Source organism: Triturus cristatus, chromosome 7 (assembly GCF_964204655.1).
Source record: "Triturus cristatus chromosome 7, aTriCri1.1, whole genome shotgun sequence".
Classification (NCBI taxonomy): Eukaryota; Metazoa; Chordata; class Amphibia; order Caudata; family Salamandridae; genus Triturus; species Triturus cristatus.
In genome coordinates, this window is record NC_140590.1 from 778,318,419 (window position 1) to 778,335,200 (window position 16,782).

Below are 16,782 nucleotides of genomic sequence, written 5' to 3' on the forward strand. Positions count from 1 at the left end.
ATGCATGATCTAATATGTGGAAGAGACAGCATAGGTTAGGGGATGTTCTCCTCCCTGGGAAGAAAAAATTCTTACCAAGGACAACCGGTATGCGAGGACCCTCTGGATTCCGCCGCAATTATCTTCCTTAACAAACACCTGTCAGTCCAGATGCAACATCAACAAATGTCGATATGACGAGCAAGACAGGGAGTCTTAGCCTGCCTAAGGGAGTACATGACTGCCTCTGTTGTGGGTTGCAGCATTCCTTTAGCAGCTGTAAATGTGGCTTTGCCAACTGTGGATAGAAGATTCTATCAAATTCAGCTGGAAGCTCATCTGTCCTGAGCCCTTTCCCAGCTATCAACGGTTTCCTCCCCAATTTCTTCCAGTGAGAGAGGAGTTTCATTTCCACAGCTTGTTCAGATATCAGATGGTGGAGGTAAGCTACATGTAGGTAACCTTCCTTTGGGGTCACAACCATCGTCTGACATCCTTCCCATGCCGGATCATCCTGTTGTGCATCTGATACAGCTAAGCGTGCCAACAGCTGCCCTGACCTATTCCCCCTCTAAATGGCTATGAGTAAGTTGACTAGCTGATTCAGTCCCAGGTTGGCGAGGTTGTCCAGTAAGGCGGTGGTGTTGTTGTCGGTGAGGTTCTCCAGGTGAAAGTTGAGGTCTCCTAGGAGGATGTAGTCCGTGGATGAGAGTGCGTGAGGGTTGACGAAGTCTGCGATGTCTTCGCTGAACTTGGTGCGAGGTCCTGGTCTGTACATGAGGGTGCCTCTGAGGGTGGTTTTGGGGTCGCTGTGGATCATGAAGTGGAGGTGTTCGGCGTCGGGGAGTGAGTTGTCAGTGTCGGTCGAGATGCGGATGGAGTTTGTGTGCGATGGCGATGCCTCCTCCGATGCGGTTGGTGCGGTCTTTCCAGATGATTTTGTAGCCGTCGGGGATGGCTATGGCGATGTCGGGTGCCGAGGAGGGGTTCATCCAGGTCTCGGTGATGAAAGCGATGTCCGGGTTCGTAGAGTTGATGAGGTTCCACAGTTCGATGGCGTGCCTGTGGATGGATCGGGTGTTGACCAGAATGCAGTGGAGGTTGTTTCCGGGGGAGTAGTTCTTGGCGGGAGCGGAGTGGGTTCGGAGGCAGGTGAAGCGGCAGTTGCTGCAGGTGAAGGGTCCGTGGGTGCGTTTCGGGGTGGCGCAGTAGCAGCCCGGCGTGCGGTCGGGGTTGAGGTTGGCGAGGAAGGCGGAGTCGTAGGTCAGGCGGGGGCGCGGGGGCCAGAGGTTCGGGTGCTGGGCACGGTCCGGGCGCAGACGGGCGCAGACGGGCTTGCCAGCGGCGCGCCCGCTGCGCGCGTCCGCTGCGCGGCCTCGCAGCGGCCGCCATATAAGGGGTAGCCGGGGAGGCGGGGACAGCTGGGAGGCGGGAGGAGGGCGGGTAGGGGGGAAAAAGAGCGGGAAAAGCGGCGAAGGGCCTCGGGGAGGAGAGGAGGCCCGAAAAAGCGGAAAAGTACCTAGAAGGGGTACAAAAGCCGGAAAAGCGAGAAAAAACGACAAAAAGCGGCGGAAGGACGGGGGGGGGGGGGGGGACGGCGGGGGCACGAGGGGCAGCAGGCACTCAGGGATACAAAAAGGGGAGCGCGATCACAACGGGGAAAGCAGGCACTCGGGGATACAGAAGGCAAGGGGAGCGCGATCACAACGGGGAAAGCAGGCACTCGGGGATACAAAAAAGCAAAAGGGGACGCGATCATACACGGGGAAAAAGGCAGACACTCTGGGGGACAGTCGGCACAACAACAGAGCAGAAGGCAGGCACAGAGGATCTGGTGGCGCCACGAGGGCAGGGGAGCGACACTCAATAACTGAACTCTAGGCCAATGGTTTAAATATAACGAATAGTTTCTTACCTGTCGGTGTAGTTTTGCAGCTTGAAGATCTTTCTGGATTCACTATGCTGTGCATTATTCCGCGATCTTGTGGTTGGGTCCGGATTCGTAGTCTTTTCTTTCTTTTTTTTTTTTTGTAGCCCAGGTGGGCGTCGACGTACACCATTTGGTGCACCTCCCGTGACGTCGTCGTGCTTCCTGCGGAAGTCCCACCTTTGGGGCGCCATCTTCGGGTTCTTTTTTCCTTTCCTCTTTTTTTTTTTTTTTTTTTTAACCCTAGGCGATTGATTAATCCTTCTTGTCCCTTTATCTGTACGTTTGTATTTCTTTGATCTTTTCCATTTTACCCCCTCTTCCTCCAGCCTCATCTTCTTGGCGGAGGTGGGTGGGTTCGCTAGTGAATCCAGAAAGATCTTCAAGCTGCAAAACTACACCGACCGGTAAGAAACTATTCGTTTTGCAGCGTGAATCTTTCTGGATTCACTATGCTGTGCATCGATTTTGTAGCGGTTTTCCTAGTTCTGTGGCGGCTGGGTGGTAGATGAGCGTTGGTCGTTGAAAATGTGCTGAAGCACCTTCTGTCCAACCTGTGCTTCCTTGTTCATCTGAATGTCCACGCAGTAGTGTTTCGTGAACGTGTGCACAGATGCCCAAGTTGCCGCAAGGCATATGTCCTGGATGGGCGTGTTCGCCAGGAAGGCCACGGTGGCCCCTTTCTTCCTTGTGGAGTGAGCCTGCGGCCCCTCCGCTAGCTCCTGTCCAGCCTGTTTGTGGCAGAATTGAATAGTGAGGGCAATCCACCTTGCGATGGTGCCCTTAGTCACTGGTCTACCCATGAAGCTAGTAGCAAAGGACACAAACAGCTGTTTCGACTTCCTGAGTTCCTTGGTTCTCTCAATGTAGTGCATCACCGCTCTTCTGGCATCGAGGGTGTGCAGTGCCTTTTCTGCGTTTGTAGTCGGGTTTTGGAAGAAACTTGGTATCTGGATAGTCTGATTTATGTGGAACGCCGACACTACCTTGGGCATGAAGTGTGGGTCCGTTCTCAGGACTATTCTATCTTTGTGAATCTGAATGTAGGGTTCCTGCAGCGTTAGTGCTTGAAGCTCGCTCACCCTGCGTAGTGAGGTTATGGCCACCAGAAAGGCTGTTTTCATAGTCAACATCTGCAGTGTGGCCTTGTGAATGGGTTCAAACGGTGCCTTCATGAGCTCCGTCAGGACCACATTCAGATTCCATGCCGGCGGCGGCAACCTTTTCGGGGGGGCCATCCTTTTGGCTCCTTCCATGAATCTCCTCACCACCTGCGAGCTGAAGAAACTTCCACCTTTTTCACCTCTGGTGTAGGCCACGATGGCCGCTAGGTGTACCCTTAGTGAGCTCGAGCAGAGGTTACTCTTTAGAAGGTGTGTGAGGTACCTCAGTACTGTTGAGTCTCTTGTCATTCTGTTTTGCAGGCCCTTTTTCCGGCACAACACAGTGAACCTCTTCCATTTTGCGCTGTAGCATTTTCGTGTAGTTGGTTTCCTCGCCTCCCGTAGCACTCGCATCGTGCTCGGCGGCAATCTTAGGTGTGCGAACTCTAGGTCTTCAGGAGCCATGCCGCCAGGTTGAGGGTCTCTGGCTCTGGGTGCAGGACCTCTCCGTTTTGCATTGAGAGCAGGTCCTTCCTCCTCTCGAACCTGTATGGGTCGCCTTGTGCCATTTCTTGAATTTGTGAGAACCATGTCTGCCTCGCCCACTGCGGAGCCACCAGGATCAGGGTCATGTTGCTGGTTCTGCACTTGTCGAGCACTCTGTGCAACAGGGGTATCGGTGGAAAGGCGTAGGCAAATGTCCTCGACCAGCTTATCCATAGGGCATTTCCCTTGGATTGCTGATCTGGTTGCCTGGACGCGAAGCTTTGGCATTTTGCATTGTGGCGTGTTGCAAAAAGGTCTATTGGGGGAGTCCCCCATCTCCGGAAGAGTTTCTCCGTTTCCTGGCCATTGAGCTCCCACTCGTGTGATGCTGAGGTCTGCCTGCTTAGCCAGTCTGCCTCCACATTGTCCTTCCCCGGTAGGTGAATTGCCAGTAGATCTATCCTGAGAGGTATGGCCCATCTCCAAATCTCCTGAGCTAGGGATGAGAGCGGGAACGACTGAGTCCCCCCTTGTTTGTTGATGTAGAACATCGCCGTGGTGTTGTCTGTTTGGACCAACACCCTCTTGTTGAACAGGTGCCTCTGGAATGCCTTCAGGGCTAGCAGGATTGTTTTCAACTCGAGGTAGTTGATATGGCGGACCGCATCTGCTGGGGCACATAGACCCCTCACTCTGAGGTTGTCCATGTGCGCTCCCCATCCCTTCTGCGATGCGTCCGTGGTAATGGTCAATGTTGGGATTGGTGGTGTCAGGCTTCTCCCTGCTGTTATGTTGTCTCTGTTCCACCAAGTTATCTCCTCCTGCACTGCGTGCGTAACAACCACTAGATCCTCCCAGCTTCCGTTTGCTTGTGACCATTGTTGTTGTAGCCATTCCTGGAATGGTCTCATGTGCAGGCGTACATTCGGCACCAGCTGGATACAGGACGCCATCATCCCCATCATCTTGCTCACAGCCCTCACTGTCAGAGCTCGCCCCTTCTGGTAGAGCTTCGCCTCCTTCAGTAGAGCCTCTGTCCTCCTCTCGCTGGGCACTACTGTACTGTTGCGGGAGTTGATCTTTGCCCCCAGGAAAATCTTCACCTGCTCCGGTTCCATCGATGATTTTCCCCAGTGGATCGAGAATCCCAGATTTGTGAGGGTGTCTGTTACGCGTTTTGCGTGCCTCTCGCACTTTCCGCGTGAGTTTGCCTTGACCAGCCAGTCGTCCAAGTAGGGGTAGACATGTATTCCCTGCCTTCGTAGGTGCACCGCTACCGCCGACAGGCATCTTGTAAAGACCCTTGGTGCTGATTTTAATCCGAAGGCCAGGGTCGTGAACTGGTAGTGTTCTTGTTCGATGTTGAATCTTAGAAGGCCCTTGTGCCTTCTGTTTATTGGGATGTGAAGATAGGCATCCTTGAGGTCCACGGTGACCATGAAGTCCCCTTCTCTTATCTGTGGCAGAACCTCCTGCAGTGAAGTCATTTTGAACCTTTGCGTTCTGATGAACTTGTTTAGGTAACGGAGGTCTAGTATGGGTCTGAGGTCTCCGTCTACCTTCGGAACCACGAAGTAGTTTGAGTAGACCCCTTTGTTGCGTTCTCTGAACGGCACGGTCTCTATGGCTCCCTTTTGCAGGAGTTTCCGCGTTTCTTCTCCGAGTATTGCCAGTTCTTGGGCCGATCTCAGTCTTCCCCTTGGTTTCCTGTTTGGAGGTCTTTTCTCCAAATCTATGCAGTACCCGTACTGCACAACGTTCCGTATCCACTTGTCTGTGGTTATACGCCGCCACTCCTGAAGGTAGAACCTCAGTCTTCCGCCTACTGGTGTCGTATGCTCGTAGGCTCTTGAATTTTCTCTTCCCCCTGATGACACTTTTTTGCGCCTCACCCTTGGGGTCCTGACGAGGGTAGGCGTCCTCTTGCGTGCTGAGTCACTTCGTCGAGGGCTGTTCGCCCCCTCTCCTCCTTTGGCCACGTCCGTTCCCTCTCCCGCGAAAGGACTGGCCCCGAGGTTGATATTGCCAGTTTTGCTTCTGCTGACCTTGTCCGTGACCTTCACCCTGCTGACTTTGTTGGAACGCCTGGTGCGACGTCCCCTGCTGGCTTCCTCCCCTACCGTAGGGTCCTCGAGGGATTTCCTCGCCTCATTCCCCTCAGCTGTAGGGCCCCCATGGACCTCGCCGTCTCGTTTTCTTTTTTCAGCTGGGTGAGCTTGTCGTCCACTGTTGCTCCGAACAGTGTCTCTCCATTGAAGGGGGTGCCAAGGATGTTGTTCTGCACTTCCGGTTTGAATCCCGAGATTCTTAGCCATGCATGCCTCCTCTCTGTGACCCCTATGGCCATGAGTCTTGCTGAAGTCTCTGCCCCATCCAACGCCGTCTTTATACAGGAGTTGGCGATGTTTTTGCCTTCATCTATCAGGTGAGAGGCTCTCTGCCGGTATTCTTCGGGGAGGTGCTTTACTAACTCCCCCATCTCATCCCAGTGCTGGTATTGGTGTCTATTGAGGAGTGCATTTGAATTCGCCATGCGCCAGTGCATTGCGGCGTTCCTCTCGACCTTTCTTCCTGTGAGGTCAATCCTCCTGCTCTCCTTATCCGGGGGTGGGCCCGAAGTTGCTGGTACGTTGGCCCTTCTCCTGGCCGTGGAGGCTATGATGGAGTCCGCGGTCACGCTACCCTTGATGTAAGGGGGGTCCAGGGAGGAGTGCTTATATTTCTTCTCTGTCCTGGGCGTGATCGACCGGCAGGTCGCAGGTTCCTTGAAGGCTTCTCTCCCCTGATTCATCACGCTTTGTAGCATGGGGAGGAACTGGCTCCTTGTCTGGATGGGGAGCAGTGTCTCGACGAGAAAATCGGCTTTCGGTTTCTCCTCGTCGAGTTTGACGCCGAAGGCCATTGCTGCGCTCCTGACCACCATATTGTAGACCCCGATGTCGTCGGGTGGCGAAGGCCTCGAAGGGTACGTGTCCACGGGCTCCTCCGGGTTTTCGGTGTCGAGATCGTGCCATTCGACGTCGTTGCTGGTAGATGCCGCCGATTCGTAGAACGACCGTTGGTCTTCTTCCTCGGCTTCTCCCTCATAATAGGGCTCTTCTTCCTCTTCGAGTTCCCTTGTCAGCCCTTCGGCGTCGAACTCGTCTTCGACCTCCCCGACGTCCGCTGATGAAACCGTTGGAATCTTGAATTCCTTCATTCTGGCGTCGAACTCCTTCTTTCTTTGAAGGATGTTCTCCATTTCGGCCTCGAGCCGCCTCTTCTTTTTCTCCATCTCGGAGATGCTTTCGGCGTCGACCGCGGGTCTTTTCGATGAAACTTGCGTCGACGTCGAACGTTCTTTCTGCGTCGATCGGCCCGTTTCATGGGATGCTTTCGACGACCCTTGCCTTTCGGCGTCTTTCGGCACCAGGGAGTCCTTATCTAAGGATCCGCTCGGCCTCTTGTCCGTGGTTCCCCCTTTGGACGTCGAAGTTTTCGGCGCCGGGGCTCCCTTCGTGGACTTTGACTCAGATTTTCTCGTGTCACCCTCGTGGTGTCGAGGTACTTTCTGTTTTGCGCTCGACGATTCTCTTACCTAGTCTTCTTTTTTCTTGTCGGTCTCTACGACCGTGAAGTTTTCGGCTGTCTCGGCGACGTTGTCCTCGTCGTCCGAGGAGAGGCCCAGAGCGTAGAGCGTCGGGGGCTTCCCCTTGCCATCCATGCTGGCGTTGGCCCTTCTCTGCCGCTCTCTCACCCTGAGTGTCTTCGGCGCGAAGGCTGAGCAGGCGTTGCAGTCGATACTCTGGTGATCGACCTGTAGGCAGAGGTTGCAGACCGGATGCTGGTCTCTCTGCGCGAACTTGTGGTGGCAGTTTGGGCAGAACTTGAATGGCGTCTTGTCCATTGCGCTCAGGGTCTCTGAGCGTGCATTCTCCAAGGCCGTCGAAGAAAAAGGGCGCTGGTCCTCCTTTCTTCGCGCTCCTGATGAAATCTTTTCCTTTCCTGATATCTTCTAGTGTTTCTATCAACGAAACTCGCTTTTCTTCCTTCTTCCTTCGAGTGTAATTCTGGAGCTTCCCGATGACGATCCAGACCCAACGGCGGAAAAAAGAATCTGAAGATGGCGCCCCAAAGGTGGGACTTCCGCAGGAAGCACGTCGTCACGGGAGGTGCACCAAATGGTGTACGTCGACGCCCACCTGGGCTACAACAAAAAAAAAAAACAAAGCAAAGACTACGAATCCGGACCCAACCACAAGATCGCGGAATAATGCACAGCATAGTGAATCAAGAAAGATTCACGCTGCAAAAAAAAAAAAAATATGCTTGTTTTATTTTAGAACCAACAATTGGAATTAAAATATACTTTCTCAGAAGGAGATGCTTTATATAAATACTTTTGCAATATGCAATTGACTTTTGTAAACAGTTACAAGTGGTTGCAATAGGCAACACTATTTTAAACACAATAATGCATTGAGTTATTTGCCACAGATTACTTTTAGGATTACTTTTTGGAATTCCAGGACTGGATCCTAGATTCAGTCCTGGGTCAGTACTTGGAATCAAGTGATAAAAGTCGACTAATTACTGTGATGATTTTTAGACAATATTTTGCTATTTTAAAAGTTGACACTTAGAAAATATTTCATAGAAAACAGTCAATGATTCCCTATGGCAGAAAAATCAAGTTGCAGGTATATAATGTTCTCGTTACTTTTGTAATCCAGTACTGGGTGCCTAGACTCAGTACTGGGACCTTTATCCAAAACAGGTGAGTAATTATATTATTTTTATTATACGATTTTTAAAGAATATTTATAGATTGTAGAAATTGACATGAAATTTCACAGAAAATCAGTCAATGATTTCCTATGGAAGAAAATTGGGTTACTGGTGAGTACAGTTGTAAGTAGTTTTCAGAGTCAGTGCTGGGCACCAAGATCCAGCACTGGGAGCTCACCCAAGAGCAGGTGAGTATTTGTTACTCGGCTGATTTTTGGTGAATATTTTAAGTTTTGAAAAGTCCACACTCCATAGGGTAAGTACTCGACTGGCTGAGTTAAGGTTCTGGACATAGACTCAGGGGTCTCCCAGGGTCAGGTAGGTACAGTTAGTTCACCCCCAGAGGAATAAGGGCGACCGGGTGCAGAGAGAGTTAGGCCCAATGTTATCCTACGAGAGGTAGGGGGGCCTTGGTTGGTGGCTGCTGACTAGCAGGCCACGCGGCTGTGGGAGCTGGGCTCCTGGTCACTTACTCATGGCAAGTGGGGAAGTAGATAGGTGCTGAGGTTGCACTGCCAGGGCCACTCGGGCAGCTGCGTGGAGGGTGCTTTTGACCCTTCGGGCGCTCAATTGATTTCAATGGGAAATCTCCGGTTTAGAAAAAGACTGCAAGCTCAGGGACGAGGATTCTTCAGGTGCCACCACCACTTCGAGAGGTAAGTTGGGTAGTTGGAGGATAGGCAAGTACCCCGGGATTGGGCACAGGGGGCGGCGGGGCGCCGGGTGCAGGGGTGCCTTCTGGTGTCGGGAAATCTTACCCTCTGTTGATCGCGGTTGGGGGGGGGAACCTTGTTCTGAGGCTGCAGGCTTCTTCAGGAGTGTCGAGGGAGGTCCTTGGTTTCCGGACTCGGGGTCACAGTCGCCGTGGGGTCATCCTCGTGGTATTTGTTCACTCCGGCACAGGCCAGGCTTGGCTGGTGCAGAGTGTGCTGGGATCGCGATTCCGGGCTGCTGCCAGGGATTAGAAGTAGATTTTGAGTAGAGCCTCTACTCATGGGAGTCCCAGGGGCTTAGAGTCAAAAGGTAGCCAGGTCCTCCGGGGTTTGTGAGGTTGCTGGCCACAAGAGATGCCAGGTTGGAGCAGGAGCAGGTGCGAGGGTCGACAGGCCGGTACGGCTGGGGCCAAAGCAGTTTGTGTCTTCCTCTTCTTAGCAGCTGCAGGGCAGGTCTTCTTTCTTCTAGCTCTTCTTCGGATTTTGGAATCTGGAATCTGGGGAAGGAAGGTTCAGGGTGCCCCTAAATACTAGATTTAGGGGCGTTACAGGTGGGTAAAGGGCAAGGACCAATGGGTCCCTGTCCTGGGGTGGGTACACCCCCTATCCTGCCTCTCTCCTGTGGGAGGGGGGCAGTAGCCTAGTCTTGTAGGGTTGGGCTTCCCATCTTCAAGATGGCGAGAGCCCGGAGATGTGCTTCACCTCGCCTCCCCCACCTGAGGGGTGGGGTTGGCAGGCTGGCACATCCCCGGTCCTTATTTGGAGTTTCCGGCCAAGCTTCCCGCCAGAGTGGGGGGTTGCAGTGGCCTGGGGAAGCTCAGAGGCGGCATGCCTTTGAAGCTTCCCCCTGCCCATCCTGGGGGAGGAGATTTAGCACCTCGCCCAGGATGTGCATTGTTGCAGGCCCAGGAGAGCAGGGGCTCTCCTACCCAGGGGTCCAGCAACATGTCTGCTGTGTGGCAGCCTAGGCAGCCTCAGAACAGACGTGGATTGTAGGTTAGGTTTTAGGGGCATCTCTAAGATGCCCTCTGGGGTGCTTGGTACATTAAATCCCACACTGGCATCAGTGTGGGTTTAATGTGCTGAGAAGTTCGATACCAAACTTCAGTCTTCAGTGTTGCCATTACGGTGCTGTGGAGTTCGTGTTGGACGACCTCTCAGCACCATGTACTCTTAAATAACAGCACTGCACTTACAGTGCCCAGGAATGGACCTGGGTACTGTAGGGGCACAGGGCTCCTGCTCCTGTGCCCACACCATTGGCATAGGGCACCAAGCTAGAGGGGTGGCTGATATATGCCATGGCAGTGTAGGTGATGGGCATGGCACACAGGGATTTGTCTTGCACCCAGACACCCAGCCTGCAAGGGCAGTGTGTGTGTGTTTGGGTGTGTATGTGTAAGGGTACAGGGCCTCTAAGGGTGGCACAATGAGTGCTGCAGCCCTTAGAGGCCTTCCCTGGTCACAAGGCCCTGGGTACCTAGGGTACCATTTACCAGAGGCTGACATGTGGCCAGGGTTTGCCAATTTGGGTTTTGTGTGTTTAGGGAAGGAACATAGGCCCTGGGCACCTGATTGACAGGAGTCCAGGGCACACTCAAAAAGTGGGGGCATACCATGCAAGAAAGATGGCACTTTCTCACAGATACCACTGTTAAAATCTTGGGGAAGGCAATCTTTAATAGGATTAGAGAATGGGCTGAAGAGGAGTCTGTTATACCCTTGCCAATATTGGTTTAGGAGTACAGTGGTACAATTGAGCAGTGTCAATTTAAATTCCGTTCTTAGAAATTACTCGATGGCGCAAAAAAATATATATATATATTTAGTCATTATGGGCATTTCATCAGCATTCAACTGTGTAAATGGGGCAAAACTGTTGTCTCCTCTTATAGACTGTGGCATGGATACTGTTTTAGTCCAGTTTTTGGCATATTTACATAGTGATATGAGGGCAAGGGTACGTGATATTAGGCAAGGGGAGCTATCTGGAGACAAAAAGTATACACTGAGGGGTAAGACAAGGTTGCGTACTGGCTCCCCTTTCATATATTCTTTATAATAATGAGCTCCATCCGTTTTTAACGCAGTCAACCGTAGATGAACCAGAAATAAGGATGGTCATTACCAACATTACTAAGGACTGTGTTCATGGCGCACACCCGGAGGGCACTGCGAAAACTAGTGCATGCTTTTGTGGATTTTATGGCCCCACTTGACCAGCAGACAAACTTTGCCAAATCACATATTAAGTCTTGCGGACCCAAGGCTGCCCTCCACCCCCATGATGAATAGGACGGTTGGCTCTCAGCACTTGAGCCACACTAGCACTTTTGCCTAGCTTGGTGTGATCTTCTCTGCTCGCGGTTCTTGCACAGCCAATACCACACACCGCACCATGAAATTCGCTTCAGCCAATGGTTATCTGTGTAGTCTCCGGTGGGGCGTGGCTCCCCCAAGCCACTTTTGCAAATTTATCAGGCGCAATGCATACAGATTGCTATGTAAGGCAGCGAGGTTTGGGGGTTTTCGAAATGCAAGGCTATACAGTGACAGAAAAAAAAAAAAAAAAAAAAAAAAAGATTCGGCAGAAAACCCATCTGTTCCCATCTCTGCTTCTCACTACATTTGTTAGAGAGCTTAGCTTCTTTACCTAATTGATCGCATTAGGGTCGGTTCCGTTCTGCTGTGGCTTGCAATCTGGACGAATGCGGAGGCTGGACTAACACAGGATATCATAATGAATTGTTTTTCGCTGGAAAAGCGTTTACTTATTCCGTGGATGGCCTTCGTGAAAGCTGAAGATTGTAAAATTGAAATAGAACATGCTTTTATAGAACCATCATCTTGCACCAACAGACAAAAAGAAAGTAGCATATGCACTTTATGACCATAATCTCAGCATTTGCTGGATATGTTGGCGAATGGGTCTGCTTATACAGGTTCATGTGAACTTGACTGTTTAACAGATTACATCTGGTATGCACGAAGTAGATGGGAACGATTCTTGCTATTCCGTTTCCAGTCAGACACGATGAAATATCGGTTGTCTTTCCCCCAGGGATTAACCCACTATCTAGATGCCGTATTATGTCCCTGTGATAATAATGTATCACACCAATCTATGCTTCATTGTACTTTTTTGTGCAAATTTTATGTAAAGTACTCGGTTGTTTTTAATTCCGGCTTAAAAAGTATTTTTGTAGTATTTGTCGATGTAGGGCTGCTCTCAAACTCCTAAAGACTACACCCAATGCTGAAATTGTTCTGTATGTCGGTGCCTTTTTAAAATATGCTCTGAGTGCTCGTTGGTCTGTGCTGTCTTAAAAGCATTTTAACACAATTTAAAACTTTAATAATTTTAACACAAGGTTACATAAAATATAATTAGTACAACATGTGCTTTTAAGGATGTTTGCATACTTCCAGATAAAGGTTTATGATGAAGTAATAAGTCTGCTACTGTATTCTGCCATTTTACAGCTGGCTATTTGCACACAGTGACCGATCACTCAACAAAATGTGTGGAAGCCATGGCTGCACAATATACCCATGTTCCACTGGTGGACAATTGTAGGACAGCAACCTGTCCAGATCACTAGGAGACGAGGTAGTTCTGCAGCTTCTTTTTGTCATCATTAGCCTCTTTCCGCTACTTTATATGCAACTAATATTCCTCATAATATGTAATTTCATTGCATTTCATGAGACTGAGGGTACATTAGGTCACTACAGACCAATACTGCTTGCTATTCTGTTTCAAGCATGTGAAACTATGAAAGATCCAAAGCGGGAAAAGAAAAAAAAGTTACCTGTAACTGCAGCACTGACATCTTTTATTTATTCACATACAATCTCATTAGCACCCAATTGAATGAATCACATTTTTCCCCTTTCAGATTCACAACATGCTCAAACAAAACCGTTTTCTGAATATTTTGATTGTTTTTTGCGATTGCCAATACACCAATAGGGAATGATTAAAGCATGCAAATCTGTGAATGATCCAAAGCTATAAAACTAGGTACCTAGAGGGGAACCATGAGGAAATCACACAAAAACTGTACTCTTCAGCTTCTCCATTGAAACAGGTCCTGTCAAGGAGGTTTGTGTGACTGTTTTTGAATTCAAAATCCGGACAGCTTGCTCACATTAAATAATCCTTTCACAAAGCTTTTGGGATCTCTCCACTTCTCCCTTTCCAATGGATGCCACAGAATTATACACTAGACTGAGCTCAAAAGGTACAGCCAAACTATTGACCTTTGCAAACATCAGCAACTTAAAAACAATGATATGAGACTAATCACTCTCTCGTCTCCACAATAATTTCATAACCAATATCACATTTAAAAAAATCTGAATCTCAAGCCTAACCTGGGCCTCCGGTATTGGTTTAATTCCTATTGGTCAAACATTTCACAGAAGCAGCACACACAATCACGGATGCTTCCTTATTAATGGTACCATAATAAATATACTTAAATGCGCATTAAATCCCTTATGACGAAGCTGCCATCTTCAAGTCAAAAAACCTGACAAATTAGAGCCCCATGGCAATGCTTTCAGGCAAACCCCCTTACTGATGCTAGTAACCCTAAAGAGGAACAGAATCAACCCTAATCACAGTCATGAAGAGTCAGAATCCATGCTTGATCCAATGGGCAGCTGCACGGACTCGGGTAGATATCTGCTACATTCAATATGGTTCATCACTCAATATTACTTACCCGTCTCAAGTGCTAAATTTGTGCCAGTGTTTGCTGGTGCTCGGCACTGGCAATTAATACTTAACACTGGCACTTTGTTTTGTCATTAGTACTGGTATTTTGCAGTACTGGCAGAGGCAGTTGGTGGAAGATGCAGCTGCATCATTAGCAATAACTTTGGCCCAGGCACTTAGGGGTTTTCCCCGAAATTAAGCACTGACTGTCTCGTTTCTGGCAAACCATGAACACAATCTTTCTGAATCCATACACTTCAATTCATATCAACTAAACCGTAGTGTTGCTCAAGGCTCAATTATTTCCCCTCCCCTTAACTTCGATCTGAGCCATCTGACATACTGATAATACACCCTTGAGAGTAGCTTCAATTATACAGACAAGAGACCGTTCAGCTTCCATGGCTACCTAACGAACAAAATATAGGGTCTCAGATGTGGAAACCGGCAACCAGCACAAGACATTCCACCTAAGCATGGGTACCCTCCCCCAATGATGCAGCTGAAGAAAAAAAACACAAAAATAATAAAACATTAAGAAACCTCTTAGATGATAGGTTACCCAACTTTGAAACCCTGAATAAAGAATGTAGTGAAACAATCTTATCAATACGCTCAGAATCTTGAAGCAGATTTTCTCTATACCGTGGCTTCCCACAGAGTTTAGGACACAGCTGCCCCTGTACACTCTGCCTAAACTATGCACCAAAATATCAGCTAAGCAAATAGTCATGGGTCCAAAACTCAGTTTTACCATGACTCTTGAACCTTGAGCATCATATTTCCTATGCTCAATTGATGTTGCTCTGGTTTCAAGTCAGGTCGCCTTAAAGGCATTTTGTACAATGCACCAAGCACTCTAAGGAACTGAACAAATACTCCATTAACAAATATTCCGCACTCCCCCACTTAGACAAAGGACTGGCTATAACATTACGGGTAGAGATTAAACTGTAAATCAAAGCTCCGCAGTGGTTGGGTCTCAGTACAAGACAGCAAACCTTGGTACCGCCTTGCACCTTTCACATTAGAAGAATGCAAAACAACCATGATTTCCAAAATGCCTTGACGATCTTGCTCATCAAACTATAGACAAGTTTACAAGTTAACATAAAATAATTGTTCAAACACAGTGACTTCTTGCACAGTAAACCACTATAAGTATGTCTCTCAAAGATTACCAATCTGTGTCGATGCTGTATGCCAAGATAACTGTTCAAAACTGGAGTTGCTCACCCACCATCCATTCAATAATCAGATGCATAGAACAAAAAATGTGCGCGCTTTCTGATTTGTGACATACTTCCAACAATGGAACACATGTTCACTGCAACACGAGCACAGCATCAAATCCAACTCATGCCAAATAGGGCATAACAAGCACAGACTGTTGCAATCAAACACACAGGTCAGTCCAATTACTGAGAACAGTTTACAAACTACAACATGAAAACAAATCTTAAGAGGCATGTGTGCCTCAGCAAATATAAAAAAATCACTATCATATATATAATAAAAACAAGTCGCTGAAATCTGATTACAACCACACACTCTTAGGAACTTACATTCAAGCATGTCCTACAAATGCATGATAATTCAATGAGTAGCATTTTACTAAAAACTCACTACACATGGGCCAATCCACTTATGTGGCCATAATATTTAAGGTACTTACAAACTTAAGCATGTTCCAATCAAACACATAGTCGTAGGAGAAACCTTGTCGATGAAACAGATTCCGGAACAGCTGTCTGAGGTAGGAATAGTCTGGTTTATCATCAAATCTTAACGAGCGACAAAAATTCAGGTATGTGGCAAACTCCGCTGCAAAACAAAGACAGACATTTTAATACTACCTATAGGCTAACAAAAAATTGCTCTAAGTAAAATAACGCATAGCACTTGTTTGGCATTCTTTAATCAAAATTAAGAATATTGAACTGAATTTTATCCATTCAAAAACTTGAATAAGTAGTCAGACATTCAAATACTACTGCTCAATGAATTAATCATGTGATTCTACATTAAGAAGCATTTACAAAGAGGTAGCTAATTTTCGTAGAAAGCAGGATCTTCCGCACTTCAGAAATATGCATTTGCTAGAAACTGGCATTTTTATATATAGCACATTAGAGGTGCAGTCTGTCTATATTGCCCAGTCACCCAGTTTACACATTGTACGTTGATGGGTTTTAGAATTTAATTCAATGTCCACATACCACCTATTTAAACATTCTCATTTGAAACATTTGTAAAATCTGTGAGGCATGTCATGTTTACACAGGACTTCCAAAGTAACATACATAAAATATTTTTATACATATTACCCATTAGAGTTTGTTCTCATATTATCAACTGTAAAAGGAAGAAAATTAAAGATGTAGATTGGTTGTTTAACATGCTTCTAGACAGGGTGTCTGGGTGAAACCCAGATCCGTCAATTCATTGATAAGAGTAGTTTCAATATATGCATTATGGACTGCCCAAAAGAAAACTAGCATCATGGGTTTTTCATCCCTACTTACCAATACATTTAAAACAGACACAAATCACGGTTACATTCAGATTTCTTTAGCAATTTGCTTTTCTTTACGGACTATAAATATATAGTCCTGGGGGGAGGGTTGATGTTCCTACACAACCACTGATCATTTTAATGTAAAACTCTCCAAATCACGCAGACTTCAGGGAGGCATATAAATACACCAAAGTCTACCAAAGGCTTTAGTCAAACCCAAAACCACAATGGCTAATTATTTCAGACCAAATTCTGAGCGATTTTATTGGATAAATTAGGAACAGATTCACCTTCCTATTTGCACATTTTTAGGACTCCCGTTATTCAACAGGGGACAGCTTTTATGTAATGTACGTGTAACCTTTTGCCATGTAAAAAGAAAAAAAGCCATACATGCACCCATAGAATTTTTTTTTGTTTTACGTCCCATTGACAGACCGCTTTTGGTGTGAAAAGATCTCTTGGGGGAAATCATACCAAAAACTTACAGTGGGCCATTGCTTACCATTAGTTGATTTTTTTGCTACTCATTCACTTGCTTCTTGTTCAATGGCGTTCCTTACTCT

General features: G+C 48.0%; 2 protein-coding genes across 5 annotated transcripts in view; both read right to left on the minus strand.

Annotated features, from left to right (window-relative positions):
* Positions 1-16,782, minus strand: part of CSNK1D (casein kinase 1 delta) — a 308,710-nt gene that overhangs the window by 150,059 nt on the left and 141,869 nt on the right. For all 4 annotated transcript variants that reach the window (XM_085617576.1, XM_085617578.1, XM_085617577.1 and 1 more), the window contains exon 6: positions 15,374-15,522. In XM_085617576.1, coding sequence (XP_085473702.1) covers positions 15,374-15,522 — 149 coding nt within the window. The remainder of the gene's footprint in view (positions 1-15,373; positions 15,523-16,782) is intronic.
* Positions 2,147-4,374, minus strand: LOC146810536 (uncharacterized). Its single transcript, XM_085620370.1, has 2 exons — positions 2,358-4,374; positions 2,147-2,267 (listed from the first exon to the last, which is right to left on the minus strand). Exon 1 carries the CDS (start codon positions 4,372-4,374, stop codon positions 2,389-2,391), a length of 1,986 nt encoding a protein of 661 aa, XP_085476496.1. The 3' UTR covers positions 2,147-2,267; positions 2,358-2,388.

Excerpts from the sequence above, each read along its gene's own strand:
- LOC146810536 (XM_085620370.1), bottom strand. The coding sequence starts at position 4,374 with ATGGTCACAAGCAAACGGAAGCTGGGAGGATCTAGTGGTTGTTACGCA.